Source organism: Photinus pyralis, unplaced genomic scaffold (genome assembly GCF_008802855.1).
Source record: "Photinus pyralis isolate 1611_PpyrPB1 unplaced genomic scaffold, Ppyr1.3 Ppyr1.4_unclustered_Scaffold8227, whole genome shotgun sequence".
Classification (NCBI taxonomy): domain Eukaryota; kingdom Metazoa; phylum Arthropoda; class Insecta; order Coleoptera; family Lampyridae; genus Photinus; species Photinus pyralis.
Genome location: NW_022172337.1, coordinates 331260 through 351503, shown reverse-complemented (window position 1 = coordinate 351503; position 20244 = coordinate 331260). Strand labels below are relative to the sequence as shown.

Below are 20244 nucleotides of genomic sequence, written 5' to 3'. Positions count from 1 at the left end.
TTGATTTTTTCCCCTACCAACCTAAAACTTTGAAACTAAACTAACTAAAATAACAAACAAATAACGATTTAATAATAATAATAATATTTTATTATCCAAACAAGTAAATATACTGAATAACAGGACAATATTCCAAAAAATTACAAAATAAAAAGTACATGCGAGTAGTTTAGTAATTCATTTAAAAAAAACACTTCAAGATATTAATAAGGAAAATAAATTATTAAAATTAAATAAATTAAGTCGATACTTGCAATAATGCTAATTGACTGTGATGGAACTCTACTTAAAAAGCATTTTCCCCACCACCCTTAGCCACGGAATTTTTGGAATCGAATTTGCGGACTTGAATACCATGATCGACATATCGAATTTTTTGTGATCATTTAATCATAATATCGACTTAAATCGTTATTTCTTTGTTATTTGCGACATTTTCAATTAACTCTATGCGAAATTAGATCTCTCACTAGTAGGCGGGGGACACTTTGTAACCCGAAGGCCCAATTTTCACAAGAGTATAACTTTTGTTTCATAAGTTATTTTAAAAAACTGTTTGGTAATTTGTTCCTTGACTGATCAAGTATGAACACAACAAATTTCGAGGAATTTTCCCCATTTTCGTTGTCCGGCCTAGAATTGCAGTGGTTTATTTTTCGAATTTTCAAAAACTAATTATAGATTCGTCATTTTCATGTTCAAAAACCTCTAGATACCAAATTTCGTCGAAATCAGAATTTTTTCGCACCCCCAAATAGGGGTGCGCCCTTTCGGGGTAGAAATTTGGAAAAAAAAATTTCAAAATCAGATAAGCATACCCAAAAACCTATTCAAAGATGTGCTCACCTTTGTAACTCTTATGGTTGCTGAGAAAAAAATAAAGAAGAAATCTAAATTTCACCACTTCTTTGGGGGTGGCTCCCAAACAAAACACATTGGACCCTCGGTTTATTTGGAAAAAGTGCTTGTCTTGGTCCCCTCTATCACTAATTTTTTTTTACATGCAGTCATGTAACACCCTGTATTTTGACTGATTATTGGATTAGACCAGAGGTCGGCAACCTATTGAAACGGAAGGGCCAAAAATTACAATTTACACTTTCCCGGTTTTTAAAGGCCACAAAAATTTTTGATTCATTTATGTATTTGGCTATACAGGGTCATTCTTGACGAGCGTCAGTTAGAAAGATATGGAAAACCTTTGAAAATGAAGATAAACTGATAAGTTCTTTAAGGGTTTTGGCACATGATGAATTGAACTAAAATATTTGGCGCCACTTCCGGAAATACCGGAAGTAGCCATCAACTTTGTTATTTTAAATAGGGACCCCCCTATTTTTTCTACATTTTCAGTTTCTACGGCGAATTTTTTGTACAACGATACCCCATAGTTGACCCTTTACTCCAAGGGCTTCGCCGATATTCAAGTGTTTATGTCAAAAATTGAATTTGCAGGGGTAATTTTAAAAATTTATTATTCGAAAACGGCGAGAGATATTGCAACACAGTTTTCACTGATTTATTAAAGAAAGGTCGAATTTTCTTATGGTGTGCGTAACAGTCTAAAAAAGTGAGACTACAACACTTTTTCAAAGCTCTCAACGTTTAAACTTTTAAAAATCCGTAACTCCATTTTTTCGAATGGCACCCCCTATTTTGTTCTTCACCGTTGTTTTCCTTTTTCCCAGACCTTTAATTTAATACAAAATGTCAAAAGCTGCTTTAAACGGTTTCCGAGATATTCCATGTTATAGTTACTTCTTGTGGCAAATTGATAAAAAAATTAAGTCGCTTGATGTTATTCTTTTGTTTTTATTATGTTTCGCTGCTTGAACTTATACTTCTCGTCAATAATGGCTCGTTTGGGTTACACTAATGAAGATATGTCAAATTCTCTTTGGATATCATTAAGCGATACAGTTGGATTTGCAGCAAAATACGCCAGTACAGTTATTTCTTGTTCTTCAGAGTCTACCACAGGCTTCCTTTTTTGTATTTTTGTTTGAAAGATACCGTTATTCCTGAAATTTTGTAGTAATTTGCGAATTGTGGCCTCTGTGGGTTGTGCCTTGTGAGGGTATCTTTCGGAAAAAAGACGGCAAGTCCTGGCACCTATTAGATTCCATTTACCGTGTATTTATATTAAATTCAAAAAATCTTCAATAGTGTAACCCAAACGAGCCATTATTGACGAGAAATAAAAGTTAAAAACTGTTCAAGAAGCGAAAATTTGACGTTTAGACGTTATCATAATAAAAACAAAAGAATAACATCAAGCGACTTAATTTTTTTATCAATTTGCCACAAGAAGTAACTATAACATGGAATATCTCGGAAACCGTTTAAAGCAGCTTTTGACATTTTGTATTAAATTAAAGGTCTGGGAAAAAGAAAAACAACGGTGAAGAACAAAATGGGGGGTGCCATTTGAAAAAATGGAGTTACGGATATTTAAAAGTTTAAAAGTTGAGAGCTTTGAAAAAGTGTTGTAGTCTCACTTTTTTAGACTATTACGCATACCATAAGAAAAGTCGATCTTTCTTTAATAAATCAGTGAAAACTGTGTTGCAATATCTCTCACCGCGGTTTTCGAATAATAAATTTTTAATATTACCCCTGCAAATTCAATTTTTGACATAAACACTTAAATATCGGCGAAGCCCTTGGACTAAAGGGTCAACTATGAGGTATCGTTGTACTCCAAATTCGACATAGAAACCGAAAATGTAGAAAAAATAGGGGGGTCCCTATTTAAAATAACAAAGTTGATGGCTATTTCCGGAAGTGGCGCCATCTTGAAAATATTTTAGTTCAATTCATCATGTGCCAAAACCCATAAAGAACTTATCAGTTTATCTTCATTTTCAAAGGTTTTCCATATCTTTCTAACTGACGCTCGTCAAGAATGACCCTGTAGGGTCCTGCAACAGTGCGTCGGTTTTTCCTACATAGCTGATACCTGGTAAAAATATTGGTGGTTGCTGATCTACAGATATTATTTTTGAATATACAGGGTGTCCCAATTTGACGATGTCAATAAATAACTGATCTTTTTAAATAAAACATCCTGCATATTTTTACTTGTTTCAATGCCATTGATCAAAGTGCTATAACTATTTCAAATGGAACTACCACTATTTTATTTCGCTATTTGATTGTCTTTTGTGTTCTCTTCAATGTTTATAAGTTTTTAGAAGTAGTTAAAAGTTTTTGTTATTCAATATTTTTCACAATTAATTACGTGTTTATACATCGGAGTAGACTGCTATAATAAAAAAACAAAAGAATAGCAGAAAGTAAACGAGTGTCACAAATTAGATAATTATTTGCTGCAAGTGTACTTTTGATTTCGTAAACAAATATGATTAATTAAAAAGGCGAATTTCAAACAAATGAACTATTTTCTTTAGATAAATACGCTGAGCCGCAACTTTATCAAAAGAGCCGCAGGTTGCCGACCCCTGGATTTAGACTGATGTTTTTTTTCAGTGAACATTATCTATATGTCCTATGGAAATAAAAGTATTATTATTATTATAAGGATTATTGCATTGTATTAGTATGTTAACATTTAAGAAACATGCAGCGTATGTAAGCTACTATACAAAATTAAAGCAAACAAAATTTCCTGTAAAATAATCGATATGCTCATCATAAAATCAAATTTGCTAGGGCATTTTGTAAAATATGTTGTCTATTTTAACTTGATTGTAGGAGATAATCTAACAAGGATGCATAATAACAAATTCAATTTACATGTTTATAATTGTACCTGTTATTAGTTAATAGTTATTCAGTTAAATCGTAATTACCGTCCATTTAATAGATGCCAACTAAACAGGAAAATACCAGTCTAATGAACAATAGGTACTGAATCATTACTGATTTCTTTCATACCTAGTTAAGTAATGTTTTCTAATTATATCATGTCCACAATTTATACAGCCAATAAGAAAGAAAATTAAATGTGACAACCGCGCAAATATTTTAAAAATTTAAACCGAGATTCTATAAAGAATTCTGTAAATGTTCGATACACGGCAATATTTAGAGCCGGTTAGTTCTGCCGACCTCTACACGAGGGCCTAGCGGTAGAGTTCTTATAGCCAACACGCGTTTGTGCCATTGCACTGTTTCTCTTACTATGGGTACTCTTTGCTTGCATGTAAAACTCTCCATGGATACATGGACACCACTCGCATAAAAATTAAATGCTGTGTAATCTATTTGCATGCCAGTTATATACATGCCATGTTAGACACAACATCTCGCATGTGAGATACCACTCTATAAGTTACTGGCATGAGTATTCCGCATCACCCTTTACCCTTTTTACAACAATTTTTAGGATTGATAAACTAGCTTTTTGAAAAAAATCCTAGTAGTAAATGAATTTATTATTTAATTCACATGGCCAAGCCAAATCCATTATTAAACATATAAAACAGCTACTGATGTCTTCAATTAGATTCTGACGCCTAAAAACCGAATTAGTTACATGAATCCACCATACTTACAACTTACCGTTGGATCACAATCTGCACAATGCCACGAGTAGCCTCTTTTCTTGGGGGATTTTTTTAATGGGGGCTCTAGGCAAGTGAAGTGGTAGCGTTTATAACAATCATCACAGCTAAAATAAAATATTATACTTGGAGTGTTTACTTTGCCATCCGACCTTACCTAACTAAATTTGATTGATTTCCCTCTGAATTACAGACATCACACATAGAAGAATTACCGCTTTTCTTCACGGGTGTGGTGGAAACGGGTGTAATTGGAATATAGGGAGTGCTAATCGTTTTTTTAATACTGGGGTAGGGCGGAGCATTGTCATCGTTTTCATTGGGAACATAAAAGCATTGTGGATTTGAAGATGACGTCTTTTCTCCAGCAGGTAAAGGAATTGGGCGAATCTAAAAAGAATACAATTTACAGGCTAATTAAACAAAGACTGATATTAAGGCACCTTTATAGTGATACGAGGATGTGGATTTGGATTCTCAATATCCAAACTTTTCTTCTTCCTTTTTCTTTTATGTTCTTTAGAAGGACGTAAAGCGTCTGGAGAATAACGAGAACGATGTTTCTCTCTTCTACGTTTTTTACTGGAGCGAGACAGTATCTGTAGTGATGGATCTTCGACACTGCTATTCAGTCCATAACCATTTCTATTATCTGTTTCATTGATTTTAAAGGATTCTTCAAATTTATACGCATTTGTTTCAGTTGGCAGGTTGTAGTTCTTTACGTGTATTGTAACATTAGATGTTACTTCTGGATGTAGGGGGTCCCGTTCAACCGGTTTAATAATAACCTTAGGAGTAAACATCTCTTTGTCAGATCTTGACTCTCTACTATAACGACTGCGGCTTCTGCGGGGCGTCTTCACTTGCTCCACCTCCGAATCTGTGGTCTTATCACATTCTGAACATTGCCAGCCATAGAGTTTTGACTTTTTTGGCAGCCGAGTAAGGGGAGGGTTTAAACAGTTTAAGTGATAATACAAGTGACAAGTATCACACTTGGCCAATAAATGTTGATCTCGATGTTGTCGGCAAATTCCACACTCATTTAAAAGGAGGTTATCTAAAAACACAAAAATTAATAAATGTAAAAGAAGGTTGGTAGTTAGAGTGCATCTAATCAAATGAGGAGAAACCTTGTGTTTGTCGTGCTTGGCTGCTAAGAATTCGACTGGTGTCATTTCTACCCGATGAAATATTACTACTTAAGGGAAAGCCAACTCCCATTTTCAAAGCAGCAGCTGTTGGTACCATCATTGGTTGGATTACTCGGCTTGCCGGTTTACCTAATTCGTCAATGTTAGGCAAATTTTTCGTCGGACAAGCACTTAAAATTGCAGAATGCAGTTTGTGTATTTTGTCCTTTAACATTGACGTGGAATGTAATTCTTCTGCGCTTTCTTTCATCAACTATAAAATTAATATTGTGTAAAGATATATAAAAATCTTTAAATGTGGTTGTATAGAAAATTGCAACCCACTAAGCAATGTAACTCTTTACAAGCTACTAATCTGACAATAAAAATGGTAATTCGGTCTCGTTTTCCGTCAGTTGGCGGAACTGTACCTGACGGTTACGTTTCTTCTACATGTTGTGTGCATAACTAATTTTACCGGACTTTTCAATAGCTTTCGACACATCATGATCAAAGGTACTGGGTTTCCCAAGTCTTCTATCTATGTTACCAACCAGCGATACCATTCTGTGATCATATCCAGGTTGAAGCCTCAACTTGGCAGGATCGTCCCTTAAAGAAAAATGAATCACCAAACATGTGTCCATTTTCGATTCAGATTTAGGATTGTCTACAGAATCCTTTTCTGCAGCTGTTGCAGTTTTTAGAAATTATTCAGGTAAGTAACCCTTCATAGTCATACATGCTTCTTGGAGTTGCCTGTTGACGGTCATCACTGAGCGACCAGAGGCTAATATGTAACAAAGCATCAGTTTTGCATATGAAATCTACCAGTTTTGATGACCACCCGGTACATGAACACCCAGTATATATGGACGCGTAATTGGACGCTTTGTTACTAAGAAATCATAGCTTCCAGATTTATTTATTTCTTCTAGGAGTGAGAAACAGAAGGTAAAAGTAATTTTTTAATTTGTAGAGCTGCTGCTGATAAGGAAACCAGCTGGCGAATTACTTGTTAAGTTTCTAATTGTTCCCGTAGAGATATGTATTTATTTTTTTTAGCATCCAACAGGCCTCGGCATGAGGAAGCAGGGGAAAAATGAATATTTTTATACCTTTTGCAGTAGAGACATTTGGACCTTGGTGTGGGGAAGGCCCAATTTTGTGGAATGCCTACGTAAACGAATAATCAATATTACTGGGGACCTTGAGCTACTACTTATGACAAAAGATAAGTATTGCCATAACGTTGCAACGCGACCAGTGTGATGGAGACGCTTCCAACTATGATTCCCATGGAAGAAATTTATATGAATTTATTATATTTCATGATTTACAATTTCCATAAACAGTATCCCTATGTTCATTTAATTTAATATTAGGATAGAAACTGGCAGGGCCGCTCACTTACACATAGATGAACCTGTCATTTGATCTCGGGATTCCGGGACGCGATCAGTGTTAATTGAACTACATAATTTCGGAATGTCAGCCCGGTCATTGTAGTTCAGTATAATTAACCGAAGTTAATTGTGTTGCCACAAACTTCAGATGAGTGTGCTATTTAATGTTTTTGTTTGTATTTAATTTTTGTTGACGTTATCACCCAAGTACGCTCCCCGGCAGGAAGATCTGAGTTCTATTTCCAAATTTTTTGGGAATTATATATAAGGTAACAACACAATTTAGGGGAAGCTTATTCCGTTTTGGCTTCATGTCATTTTGGTTGAAATTTTTGCAGGTTTGTTTTCCCGTAGCCACTGGATGCCATTAGTTAATTTGTGCTTCCGTTTCCGCTTTGGAAAATCGCTTCCGTTTCCGTGTGCCCGAATTCTATTTTAGAATATTCGCCAATGAACGTTCCGCCCGTTCCCGGGAGTTTTCCGTTTTGTCTGTCTGATTGCCCGAGGCTTCCAGAACCGATCCAAAAAAAGTGTTGACGCGACCATGTTTTAAATTAAATGCGTCACCGCCAGGTGGCATATAATTGTGGTTATTTATAAAAGTCACTAAGGGCCGGATAAAGTACTAGATTCGTACCTGCAAAATAACTTATACCGCCCGATATCTTCCGTTTATCTATCTGCGAGTATTTCCATTAGCGTGCGGTATAAATATATCCCGTAGATAGCTACCTGACCATAGCCAATGTTGCCGATTTTAGAAGTCTATAATAGAAAAAGATAGCGAACGGCAGGGCCATATATTAGAGCAAGATAGCTTACTACCTGACAATTTGAACGAATGCTTTTGTTTTGGAAAGAAATTCAGTGACTTGTAATATACCTGTCAAATGTAAATTACAGAATAAGCTTTACTTATGAGTACTCTGAACATGAACCAAAATCGTGATGTAAATGCACTGCGTAGAAAGAAAAGAACTGCTAATTTCAGCACATCTGAAAATCGTATGCTTGTGTCAAGAAAATCTTCATCCATTTGGAATCTAAAATAGGTTACCTATATCCTTCAAGAAAACATAGTATGTATTTGCGTACTTCTACTTCCATACTTCAAATTCTTTCTTCCTATTTAGTATAGGTACGGTTGGTAATTTCGCAAATTTTTAAAACGTCACCAGTTTGCTGGAAATTTGACGCAATATCCTGGGGTTATGTTGATAACTGCAGAAAATCTACCCAATAACTTTATCTAGAACTTATCCTGCCGATAATATTTAAACGAGGTTCGAAATACCCGAAGCGACGCTAACTGTCGGTTTACCTGGAAGATATCTTATACTTGACTTTATCCCGAGATGGAAATACCGGCTCTAAATATAGAAAGTACCGCAATCCATTGGGCTCGTGTGTTAGAGAGAGAACGCATGATTTTTGCCCAAAAATGGCGGAAGTTACCAAATTCTAGTAACTTCAATGTTAGGGATTGTTCCACCTGTTTGGAGATATCTGTATATATTTTTATAAAACATGACAGTACTATGAAGTTAGGTTATAAAAAATTACAGCGATTCAGATTTTATTTGTCAATTTTTTTAAGTTGGCAGCAAATTTGGCCAAAAATGACGGATGATTGCTGTACTTTCTATATTTAGTGACTTTAGTTATTTATAGCATTTTTGTAGTAATAGTCGTACTATTTGCTCACAATTACTGTTTCACTTGATGCGTAAAGAGAATTGTTTCCAAGGCATGCTACAAAATTTAGAAAGATTAGCTTCTTTAATTTTTTGTGTGAAAAATTCCAATCAAGAGTAACTTTGATATTAATCATTGAATTTAGGGGAACAAATGCCATCAAATTTAATTTTAAAGACCTACTATGCGATTTAAGTCAACCATTAGTAGCCCTCGAAAATAATAATTTAAAACACTTTAATTGTGGCCGTTTTGTACCTAGTATTTTTGCAGTCATTAAATATGGTTTTTGTTGAATTGAATTTGGACAAAAACTGTAGGCGCTACAGCTTGCGTCTTTTCTTTAAATTACACCCTGTGTATCCTTCAGATGAAGACTAGATGAAGAATCCGAAATCTTACACTCACGCCCCCAAATCATCAATGCCTAACATGTTTAGAGAAATTTAATCACTTACCGTTTTCATGTAAAATGGCACAAGACAAACCTAAGCTATTGTTGCCACTGTACTTTTAAAGTCATTTTCTAATAAAACTTCAGACAGAACATTAATTAAATTAAAGATTCCGACTATATAGTCTCCAATTAAATATAAATATCTTTCTTGACAGGCTGCAATAATAAAAACACAAATTTATTAACATTTCCAAAACTAAATCACCCTTTTGGAATGTTTCCTTCTTGTTGATGACTTTAATTCATTTTCAAATCGAGTTTTGAGTTTAATTATGTGAATTGTACTAAAATTGTGATTTTACTAAACTTTTGAAGAACTACATGCTTAGTGGTGTGCGGAGATGTACTAACCTCGTCATACTTCATTCTGTATGTCTGTTGTTGTTCTATTAAATCATTGTTATCTTCTAGAAGTTGCTCCAAAGCAGTTTTCATTACTTTCAAGCGATCATTGCGGTCTAAATAATAAGCAATAAATTCAACACTAAATGCGGGAGGTATATGCCATTTTTTTCTTATATCCACTAAAGCGGCCATTTGTGCTTCTTGTATTTCTAACGCAGCTGTATCTATACCCATTAACTCTGCTTTGCGTAATAATTTCCTACATGCAGAAGCCGAGGTGGTTAAAAGTCTTGGCATTTTTTGTGTTGGAACTGCACAATTATAAGAATAAAGTCAATGAAAATACAATTACTAGATTACCCCAAGGTGGTTGTTTCTGGCTTTTTAAAGAAAGATAATGCAGTTTCTGCTTCTCCAACTTTCTGTGAATACGTTGCTGTTCGGATGAAGGCGTGTTCTCGCTGTCTTCTAAATGTTTACGTCTGTTGTGCGCGCGCAGCTGTAATGCTAAATAATTACGTTTTCTCTTTTTGACCAAGGTTTTATCAGAATGCATCTTGCAATGTGCGTAGAAAGGGTCTGCTTGATCAACTTCTTCAGAATGTGCCTCTGAAAGGAAACCTTCGCGTTGAGCACTGAAATGTGATAGATTAAAACTTTCCACATAGATATACCTCAATTACCATGTAACATGGAAATATGTTCTGCACATTCCCGCATCGCACCCAATGCACACACCAGTCCTGGCAAAACGTTCATCTTGACAAAGAGAACATACTTTGGCACCCCATTTATTGTATGGCATTTCGAATAAAGTCACACTTGAAAGTCGGTCCACCTCTCCAAAAGCGACACCAGGAACATACAAAGCGCACACTAAATGAACCCACTTCCCTACATCGGTTTCCTTAAAAATACCACCAGAGTTTGGACATAATTCGCAAACCGGATTCAAAACCCCAGCTTTGCATGCTTCACAGAACCATGGCGCTGTGGGCGATAGTGAATCTGTGCTTGCAATACTTCCACTGTCGGATACACCGTAGCATGCTTCGTGTACTGTAATACCGCATCCATCACATTCGATTAATTCATTCACTCCATCGCTCTGATCACCCAGACAACCGCAACAAATTAATAATTGTGCATCACCAACATCGAACTGAAACAAGATAAGATTGTAATTGGATTGGTCCCTCTCTGCAATACATTGCGTCAAGTTATAGGCAGGTTGGATCTTATTTGGCACCACCAATCGCAGTGAGCAAGGTGGAGTTTCTATGCCAAGTTTAATAATCTACTATTTTATTTTGAGTGGAAGATCTGGACGAGACTTACCTGTTGGTGGTGTGAAAAGTATATTTGAATTTGCCGTTCAACACGTATTGCTTTAGCTGAACGCGGGTTGCTTCTGCATTACCTTCTTTTTGAAAAATCGTTTGCCATTTTTCGCTACAAAAAAACCTAAATACGAACTTTAAGATGACTACGGGAGCCAATATTTTATTACGGATGTAGCATTGTAAATCGCATATTGCGTCGCGAAACACGGCACCTTATAGTTTTCTTACGAAAATCACGGTCGTGCGCATTTAACTGAAAACGCAGAGTAAACCGTTTACGTATTAAAATCATTTAAAGATTGCAAACGTCAAACGGAAATTTAAATAGTTGTAATTAAAAAAATTTGAATTCGAGGAAACTGTTTCTTATTCAAATTTTAGATAGTTTTTTCTTTCACAACGTCATGTCTTAGGTTAATCTTTATACAGGCCGATTAAAATTCGAGGGCCACCAAGGGGATATCTCGGAAACTGTAAGAGATAGGTAGGTAGTTTAAATTTGGCCAAGTTGCGTATTTTGATCCTTAACAAAATGACGTTTGAAACTTAAAAAAATTCCGACAACTTTCAAAGATATTCTGAAAAAAACAAAATTGTACAAAATCGATTTTATTTTTTAGTTATTTAAAAAGATATTTCAAAATAAATGACACATTATTGTGGCCACTTTTTTCCCTCTACAAGATGCTAGTTATAAATTTTAATCTGACGTTTCGTCTCCGATTAACCATCATCAACTTTGTTTTTTTTTCTTATATCATTTGATAGAACATTTTTTTCTGATTTAAAAAATGTAAATATCACTACTTTTTAATAAGAAATGGTGCTGTTAATTCGTAAAAACACAAGAAACTACGAGCATACACTGCCAAAGACAAAAAAGAAGATATTTTAACATATTTAAAACTTCAAAACTATTGTATATAACCGTTACCACCGTAAACCGTATTTATTTTTGTTTATTCGGAATTCTATTGTTATACTTTCAAACAAACAAAGTTTACCCCTTAAATTAATAATTCTAATTAGGTCACGGTAATAGGTAATTTTTGATGATACATTCTTTCCTAAATACTCCATGTTGTTGTCTAACGACTTCTAGCGCTTTTTTTTAACTTTTGTTTGTGTTTATTACTAATGATCCATTTATTGTCTATATATACAGTCAAGCAACGTTGCTCCCAGCTAATACTCGTATTTGAATGGGTAACCACTCCAAAACTTAGCCCGTTAATAAGTGGGTTACTATTTGAATAAATCCGGCCCATTATTTTTCGTTTCGATAAGCCTAATATTATACATATCCAAAGATTTTTAGATATTGTTGTGAGACCTAACCTTCACTTCTGGGAATCCCACGACCTACCTCTAGCTAGCTCAGTTGTAAATAAAATGAAAACAAAATTTTTATCCGCATCTCAAGGTCCAGCTGGATTCTGCCACCCTATAGCATTCCAACAATGACATAAATAGGTGGCTTAACCAAATCCTTAAATTCCAATATGAAACTTTACCCCCAGATTTAATAAACTTGAAACAAAGTAAGAGACGCCGACAATTACCTCTCCTTGACTCTAATAAACAAAACCTGGATTGCAATGACTGGTTTAATTTCAAACAAAAAATTGCGTAAATTTCTGTTTTACAAAATGTTACAATTTTAAACAGATAAATGACACACACAAAAAAAAACAAATTACTCAAACATTACAAAAAAAAAACATGACAAAACAAAACACTAACTACTACTTACTTTTAAAATTAGTCCGAATAACGTATTCCGATAAAAAGAGGTATCCGTACACAATCACGTAAACCAACCACTCAAACACCGACGTCTTCTCTCTTCGGGTACCCACAAATTCAAAACTTCCGTGTTTCCGCAAAATAAAAAAAAAAAACAGGACGACGACAAACTTCTTAAACTTCTCAATAATTCTTCTTAAAACGGCAGACACAAAATTCTAATTAAACCTGGATCCAACTACGCAGGAAAACTTCCACAAAATTCAAAAATAACGTAACCGAAGAAGCGCCGGTTGGCTTTGTAACGACCAAAAAGCCCCGCTCTCTTCCAAAATTTTCTATTTAAGCCAAAAGCCCTTCTCCTTTCTTCAACATCCCGTCCGCCAATCACGCGAAGCGTCGATTTTTCAACTTCTTGCTAAACGGCACGTACGCCCGGCAATTCTGCGAAGAACCTTATCTCTACTTCGCGCTATACCTCGTTAACGGCAAATAAAATTTAAAAAGAAATTTACATCGAAAAAAATTCTAGGAATAAAATAAAAACAGAACACTTCTAAGAAATTGAACCAAAACTATAACATGAAATTTACGCAATCCTGTGTCTCAAATTATTAATAACCCCCCCGGTTAATTAATTGAACTAAACAAAATTGTCACATCCAGACGCTCTATAATTTCTTTCAAGTTACAACTAAAACAAAATAACACAACAATATGCAAAATTTGAACAAGTCGAGCCCTTTTTGTAAAAAAAGATTCTACATTGTTTCCTTTAGAAGAGTAACTTTTTCGACAACAGCCATAGCACGTTGAAAGTACCAGTTCTTGTTCGATCACTGAAGTTAAGCAACGTAGGGCGCGATTAGTACTCGGATGGGTGACTGCGTACCGTTGTATCTCTTTTTTTAATTTTGCTCATGTTTGTCTATTGATTTTAGATTTTATTTCATGTCAAAAGCCAACATATCATTAATACTTGTAATTCCTAATTAGAATTCATTTAGTCTTGGCGAAAAAAAATATTTTAGTTTTTTAACTTAGACATTTTTTTCTCACTTCTTTTGTAATAAAACCTGGCACAATTTTTATATTAGTCGTTGAATCCCAAAAAGACACAACCCCATTTTGGGATTCAACGACTCTAATATACCCAACCCCATTTTGAACTTTATCACACCATGGATATCTCCGATTCACAATTTTTGTAGGTTGTACACAGAAAAATAAGGTCTTTCGAATAACTTATTATTCTTTAAAAGTTGCTTAAAATGATCTAAAACGTCGACATTTGATGAAATTTTAACATGTCCAAAAAACAGTGATAGCAATAGTCCCCTAGTTCAGCTAGGAAGCTAATAACATAGCTATTGTATTCACATACCAAACTACAGTACATTTTGAGAACCTTGCCTTTTTGCAAATTATCTTATGAATTACATAAAGTCCTAAAATACCTTTTAATAATATTTTGCTCAGCTGGCAGACTGAAAGTTACTACATCCATTTTTAGCTTCCTAGCTCGAGCCAAGGGGCTATTGGGATCAGGGTTTTTTGACATGCCAAAATTTTATCAAATGTCGACGTTTTAGATAATTTAGATCAACTTTGTAGACTTTCAGAAAGCGTGTGACACAATAAATCATAGCAAACTGTGAAATAAGCTCAAAGTTCATCAGAACAGTAAAAATCTATTAGTTTTATTTCATCCAACAACAATTCATAAACAGAAAACTAATATAATAGATCATTTCATCAATAAAATTTTATTAAGATATTCGAAAGACCTAATTTTTCTGTGCACAACTTACAAAAATTGTGCCAGGTTTTATTACAAAAAAACTGAAAAAAAATGTCAAAGTTAAATAACTAAAATATTTTTTGTCACCAAAACGGTTACAATGATTTCGTTAAAATTTTGGGAATTTACATTAAGTATCAAGGATCTAGGTCTGTCAAAAACGTTTCTTTATATCCGAGTTTTTAGCGCCGTGACGTCATACGATTTTTTTTAACGCAAAGAAAGACGAAAAGACTTTCTTTTTCTATGTACCTACAACCTACAAAAATGGTATCTTATTACAAAAAAACAAGAGAAAAAAAAATATTTTTTTCAGCAAAACGGTTATTTTGATTTCATTAAAATTTTAGCATGAAAGATGTAAGACTATCAAAAACTTTTTTTTTAAATATTTGGTTTCAGCTAGGAAACTGTTCTAAGAATTTGACACCTGGTTTTATTTAATTGATAAGTTGTCTGTAATAACAAATGCCTTGTCCATTATGACATTTCTCATGTCAGAAATACTAATCAAATAGTCAGTACCGTCCCGTCGAGGTCATGAAAGGACAGTGGTTGACCGGGCCGGGACAATGCAGGGCCGGGAAACACATACGAAAAAATAATAAACGAGGCACTTTATAGTCTGTTTATTCAGTCTGACTGAGGTAAAATGTTTTTTGGAGTCATCGACAAATCTACCATTGTTCTCACTGCACAACGCAAGTGCAAGGCTGCAAGCCATCCTATCTTTAGCTTTACCCACTCTACCTGCTTTCTAAACGCTAATTAATGCTAACTCAACCTCAGTTTTCTTTCTACGGTCTACGGGCCCGGGTCGGTGGCCGTGACGGCGTATTTTTGGGCCGGGTATTATGATTGCATGACCAGGCCGGGACGTTCTACGGAACGGCACTGCAAATAGTATATTACCTATATACCAAGATAGAGAAGTGTAGTATTATTGCCTGAGCACCCAGATTAAATCCCTGCTTCTCTACCTATTACTTTTTTCACTACTAGTACTTGAAATCTCTAAATTATATTGTTAACAAAGTTTCACAGAATTTTTTGTTTATTAATTTTACATGTCAATCAAGTGCGTGGAAATAAGTCCAATACCCAGTATTTTGTTCTGCCATTATTGACTACTAGTTAATAATGACATCATTATTAACCACTGTAAAAACCTAGGTACAAAGAAATCTAACTTTACAAGTGAAAAAGGTTAATAATCATGTCATCGTAGGCTAGTAGTGAAAAAACGAAAGCTGAAAATATTCACTTGTTTTGACATTGATGGTAAAATCCATTGAAGATCAAGTGTGACATATACTAGTACTACCCATTGACTTTTACCTTATGTTTTGTTTCCGAATTCTTCTTTGCTTGTTTAATAACATCAGCTACAGAGAGCCCATCGTTGACTACCTCAAATTCCTTTAGATCATCCAAGTCATCCGAATCCTCTTCCGAATCTTCCTCGTCATCATCCGCACTGAGATGCTCTACACACGATCAGGTGAAAAATAACGTACCTAATCAGAGCGGAATATTTACCTGGAGCATTACTATCTAATGACAGTGAATCGTCATCGTCCGAATTATGAGGGTGATCTTCAATACGAAAATCGGAATCATCTGAACTTTCTTCTAAATCAAAGTCTAAAATAGAAGCCTGGGTGTCGATGGGTTTAACTCTCCTCTTCTTTGGGTCTCTCTCAACTAAAAATGAACAAAATGAGTAGTTAAACTTAACGAATTAATTAATTGTTATGAATCAGTAATTAATGGAAATAGATTAAAAATGCCGAAATAATCTTACCAGAAGACATATCTCTTCAACTAATTAACTAAAAAATTAACCATCTTTAGACATAACCTTTATATGACAGATGCAGGGAGCAGGGAGCGTCACAACGCAACCAAAGTACAACAAACAGCCGGTGTAAGCAAGCATGGTGTACGTATTGATTTGAATGAACGAATGGAGTTAAAAGGATAATAATAAGATAAAAGTCGTAAGACATTTTTTATTTGAATTAAAATACATTCACTTACTCGCCGTTTTTATAATAAAATCTACTTCTTCCGCTTTTTCTAGGAATGATGTCATACTTCTTCTAAATTCTTGTGCCGGTCTGCGCTCAGCAGTTGCAAAATAACCACACTTTGATTCACCACTAGCTACGTCAAATATGCAAAAAACTCAAACCTGAGTTACCTTTTATTGTTACCTTAGTGTTTGGTAATTTAATTCATACCATCTTCATCAGAAGTTATAATTGTTACGTTTTAAATTGTAAAAATTTAAAGCGCAGATCAATAAAATAAATTAAGTAAATGAAGAGATTAGCTATGTAAAAATATGCGAGATGTTAGCAAATTTCATCAGCTACGCGCTTCAAAAACGAGTATGTTTGCCTAACCATTCGGGTACGGTACCATACTCTACAGAAAAGTTTAAAAGGTAACCTACCCCATAAGCATTGATCCTTGTAATTTACCTACCTGCTCTGGTAAAACAAATCAGTTATGCTTCAAGAAAAGCAGCTCTTTAATCATTTGCGACAAAGTATAATAACTAATAAGTACGTATTTAGCTCCGTTTATTGGTGGGTAAACAAAGGCTATATGTCTATAGTTTCCATAGAAAGATATAGGATCAACAATAATCGGTATAGCCAGCATAGTAGTGTCACAATACATTCAAAATTAGGTACCTACTTGCCAAACCCAATTGAGATTAAGTAATCCTGGTTCCTAACTGACCTTTCCTAAAAATCAATTAATTCCGTTGATGCACGACAGCACAGGCCGTTTAGCAAGAGCGTATTTTGTTATGGAAAGGTAAATCCAAACACTGGGCAGGTAGGGACATATTTAATTTTAAAAATATTGAACGATCATTTAATACTTACGATTGTAACGTAAATTTAATACGTGATTTATTAAATTATATTATTTTTATTTATTTATTATTTTAATTACCTATATTATAAAATTAATTATATCTTCACAAGCGAACTAAGACGACTAATTAATTGCCTTTTCCTAAAAACCCTTAACAAAGATTAAAAATTGCGCAGACTGTGCAATGCCAACTTTCTTATTTATGAAAATATTTCTTTGAAATTTTAACCAAAGATGGATTTAGTAAATGCAAACATATCGCATATTGTAAATATCAGATTAATGTGCACATGCGCATCAGAATGCGCAACATCAACTGTCTTATTTATCCAGATATCTTTTTGAATTAACAGATATTTCTGTTAAAGGCAAACATATCTCATATTGTAAACATTAGATGTGCCCATGCACAGTCTATGCGCAGTGCCAACTTTCTTATTTATGAAGATGTTTCGTTGGGCGAGTTAGGGCGAAAACCTTTTAAATTGGTCATTTTCTTATTTATGGATCTTGTTCTTGGCTGTAGTACCTACCTATAATTACAAATTTGAGCTACATGTGACGCTCCCGCGGTTCGGTTGAAAACTCGATTGCTCGTTGTTTCTCCCTGCGTTTGTCTATGGTTACCAGTTTGTCTGTACACTTTAGTGCAGGAAAGGGGCCATTGTAGGGTAATTGAAGTGGCTAGCTGTCTAACTAAATCGTTCCGTACGAACACGTGAGTTATATCTTTGAGTTAGAAGGATGGCGGGTTGGCACGTTAGGGGCTTATAGCTTTCGCAGTTGTACCTATACTGGCGTATAGTAGAGTGCTCCGTGGCACAAATTATGACTTCCGTGGGGTTTTGATGGTGCCACAAGTTGAAATTCTCAAAAAATGAAAGGTCATGATATTGATTCTAAATGTCAAAGCCGCCCAAAAGCGGTCCATGCATTAGGGCATAAAACAACGAAACGGAAAGAAGAAAAATTTCAAATTTTTTCGTATATAAATCAAAATGTTCTTTGTACAGTGAAGGTAATAAGAAATTATCAAACGTTGCCAATTACATTGGGCCTTACGGAAGAATTAAATTTCAAACGCGATTATTTCAATTCGATATCCCTAAAAATTTGACAAATTTTGAGTAACTTTTGCGTTTATACATCGTATTATCTAATAAACGGAAGCCTAAATCAAAAAGTTTTACTCTTAAAAAAAGTTTAGCTCATCGTTTATCTTTACATTACTATAGTAGGTAGGCTGTGCTGGTTAGTCGAGCAGAAAAGAAGACAATTGGTGTCGCATCAAGTGATGATTGTCCCGTTACTCGACTGCAATCGGTAGATTCAGGAAAAGTCGCGGATACTGTCGATACGGTTCTTACTTAACAGTGCGCAGGGGTTTTGTTAATTCGAATCTAAATGTATCGCCCATCGCTCGTGATGGTATTAAGCTGCGTATACATTATCCGAACCAAACGTGTAATGTAACATGTAATGTAACAAATTGGTGTAGTTGAGACGGTACCTCGAGCACGAAGCAAACAGATGCGCAACGTGCTCACCCGCTCCAGCAAAAGTCGGTTTTTGTGACGAACACAAAGGGATTCGCTCGCACAGTTGGGACGTATTTTACTACTTCTCCGTGTTTGTAACGCGTTCGTGCTCGTTCTGTCAAAAGTGAACGAGCCATGAACGAGCATTACATTACATGTTCGGTTCGGATAATGTATACGCATCTTTAGCTTACGTTTTTCCATTGAATTGTTTTTCTATTAAGAAAAGGAAGCAGAAACGAATTGCTACATTTCTAAACGCTATAATATATTTGAATTTCTTTCAGGTCTTCATACACGGACACAGGGGCGGACTGGGTATTTACGGGCCAGGTGGAATTGCATAGGTTACGGGCCATTAAAGTATTAGTGTAGTAATGAAGGTGGGGGGGGGGGGGGGGGTTAGCTCTGAGGTGCACCATAAAAACATTTTAAAGTACTCCTTTCTCAAAAATCAATTACCATACAGTTTTTTTAAATTGCAGCTGATAATTAAAAGTAACAAAATATACAATCCACACGAGGTGCGTCGCCTATCATTGTATTTCAGCACTTTCATGCTACGACAAAAAAAGATAAATTCATTGTAAAACACTTCAATTAAAACAGAATTTTTTAACAACCTAACATCAACCCCAATTAGAGAAACGTGTTAATAATTTATTAATAGTGCAAGAAACTAAATACAGCACATACTTATAAATTTCCAACGGGCCATTATGATCTACAGGCCAGGTGGCAATCGCCACCCGCCCCCCGGGCCAGTCCGCCCCTGCACGGACATTTAATAAAGCAAAATAATTGATTTTATAATGAATACGCAGCGCCATCTATTGTACAATTAAGGAACTACTATAAAAATTTTTTTTGAGATTGTGAAAATACGGCACATTTGCGTAAAAAAAATTATCCCCTTTCGAAGAATTAGGCCATTTCCAAGCATTTCTGAAACTATTTTCTTTTAAATTCGCATGGACCCTGAACTGTTACGTGTTACCATTGAATTTATAATTATAAATTCAATGGTTAAACTAAGTTTTAATTTTCTAGGTTTCTGTGCGAATTTCTCTAAAATATTTTCCACAGAAGGGGTCATGTTTCTATAATGTTTAGAACAGTTAAGCTATTTTAGTCGGTTTTCGGAAGAACTATTTCTTAAATAATTTTTGAGTCTTCTCAAAGTTGAAAAACTACGTTCGCCTTCCGCAGTAGAGACAGGCAATGTAGCTAATATAGCAAGTAATACCCTAATATTTGTGTCTGTAACGTGTTGTAAAGTTGTAAAGCACTTAAGGCATCTCTGGGTCGATCTTCATTTGGCAGTCTGGTTTCCTCGGGGAGAATGGTCGGATCTTTGGG

The 20244-nt window shown here is 35.0% G+C and overlaps 1 protein-coding gene across 3 annotated transcripts; it reads right to left on the bottom strand.

The window, feature by feature from the left end:
- Nucleotides 1-4379: 4379 nt before the first annotated feature.
- Nucleotides 4380-16640, bottom strand: LOC116182966 (PHD finger protein 14). Of its 3 annotated transcripts, XM_031503544.1 has the most exons (12): nucleotides 16496-16615; nucleotides 15995-16159; nucleotides 15794-15942; nucleotides 10524-10727; nucleotides 10249-10472; nucleotides 9926-10200; nucleotides 9572-9876; nucleotides 5663-5936; nucleotides 4970-5589; nucleotides 4684-4916; nucleotides 4525-4633; nucleotides 4380-4478 (listed from the first exon to the last, which is right to left on the bottom strand). In XM_031503544.1, the coding sequence occupies exons 1-12, from the start codon at nucleotides 16548-16550 to the stop codon at nucleotides 4461-4463; spliced, it is 2631 nt and encodes an 876-aa protein (XP_031359404.1). In that variant the 5' UTR covers nucleotides 16551-16615; the 3' UTR covers nucleotides 4380-4460. The 3 variants fall into 3 exon arrangements, with proteins under 3 accessions (XP_031359404.1, XP_031359402.1, XP_031359403.1); XM_031503542.1 differs by having other exon boundaries at nucleotides 10249-10727; nucleotides 16496-16640; XM_031503543.1 differs by lacking the exon at nucleotides 16496-16615 and adding an exon at nucleotides 16260-16385 and having other exon boundaries at nucleotides 10249-10727.
- Between the last annotated feature and the right edge of the window lie 3604 nt (nucleotides 16641-20244).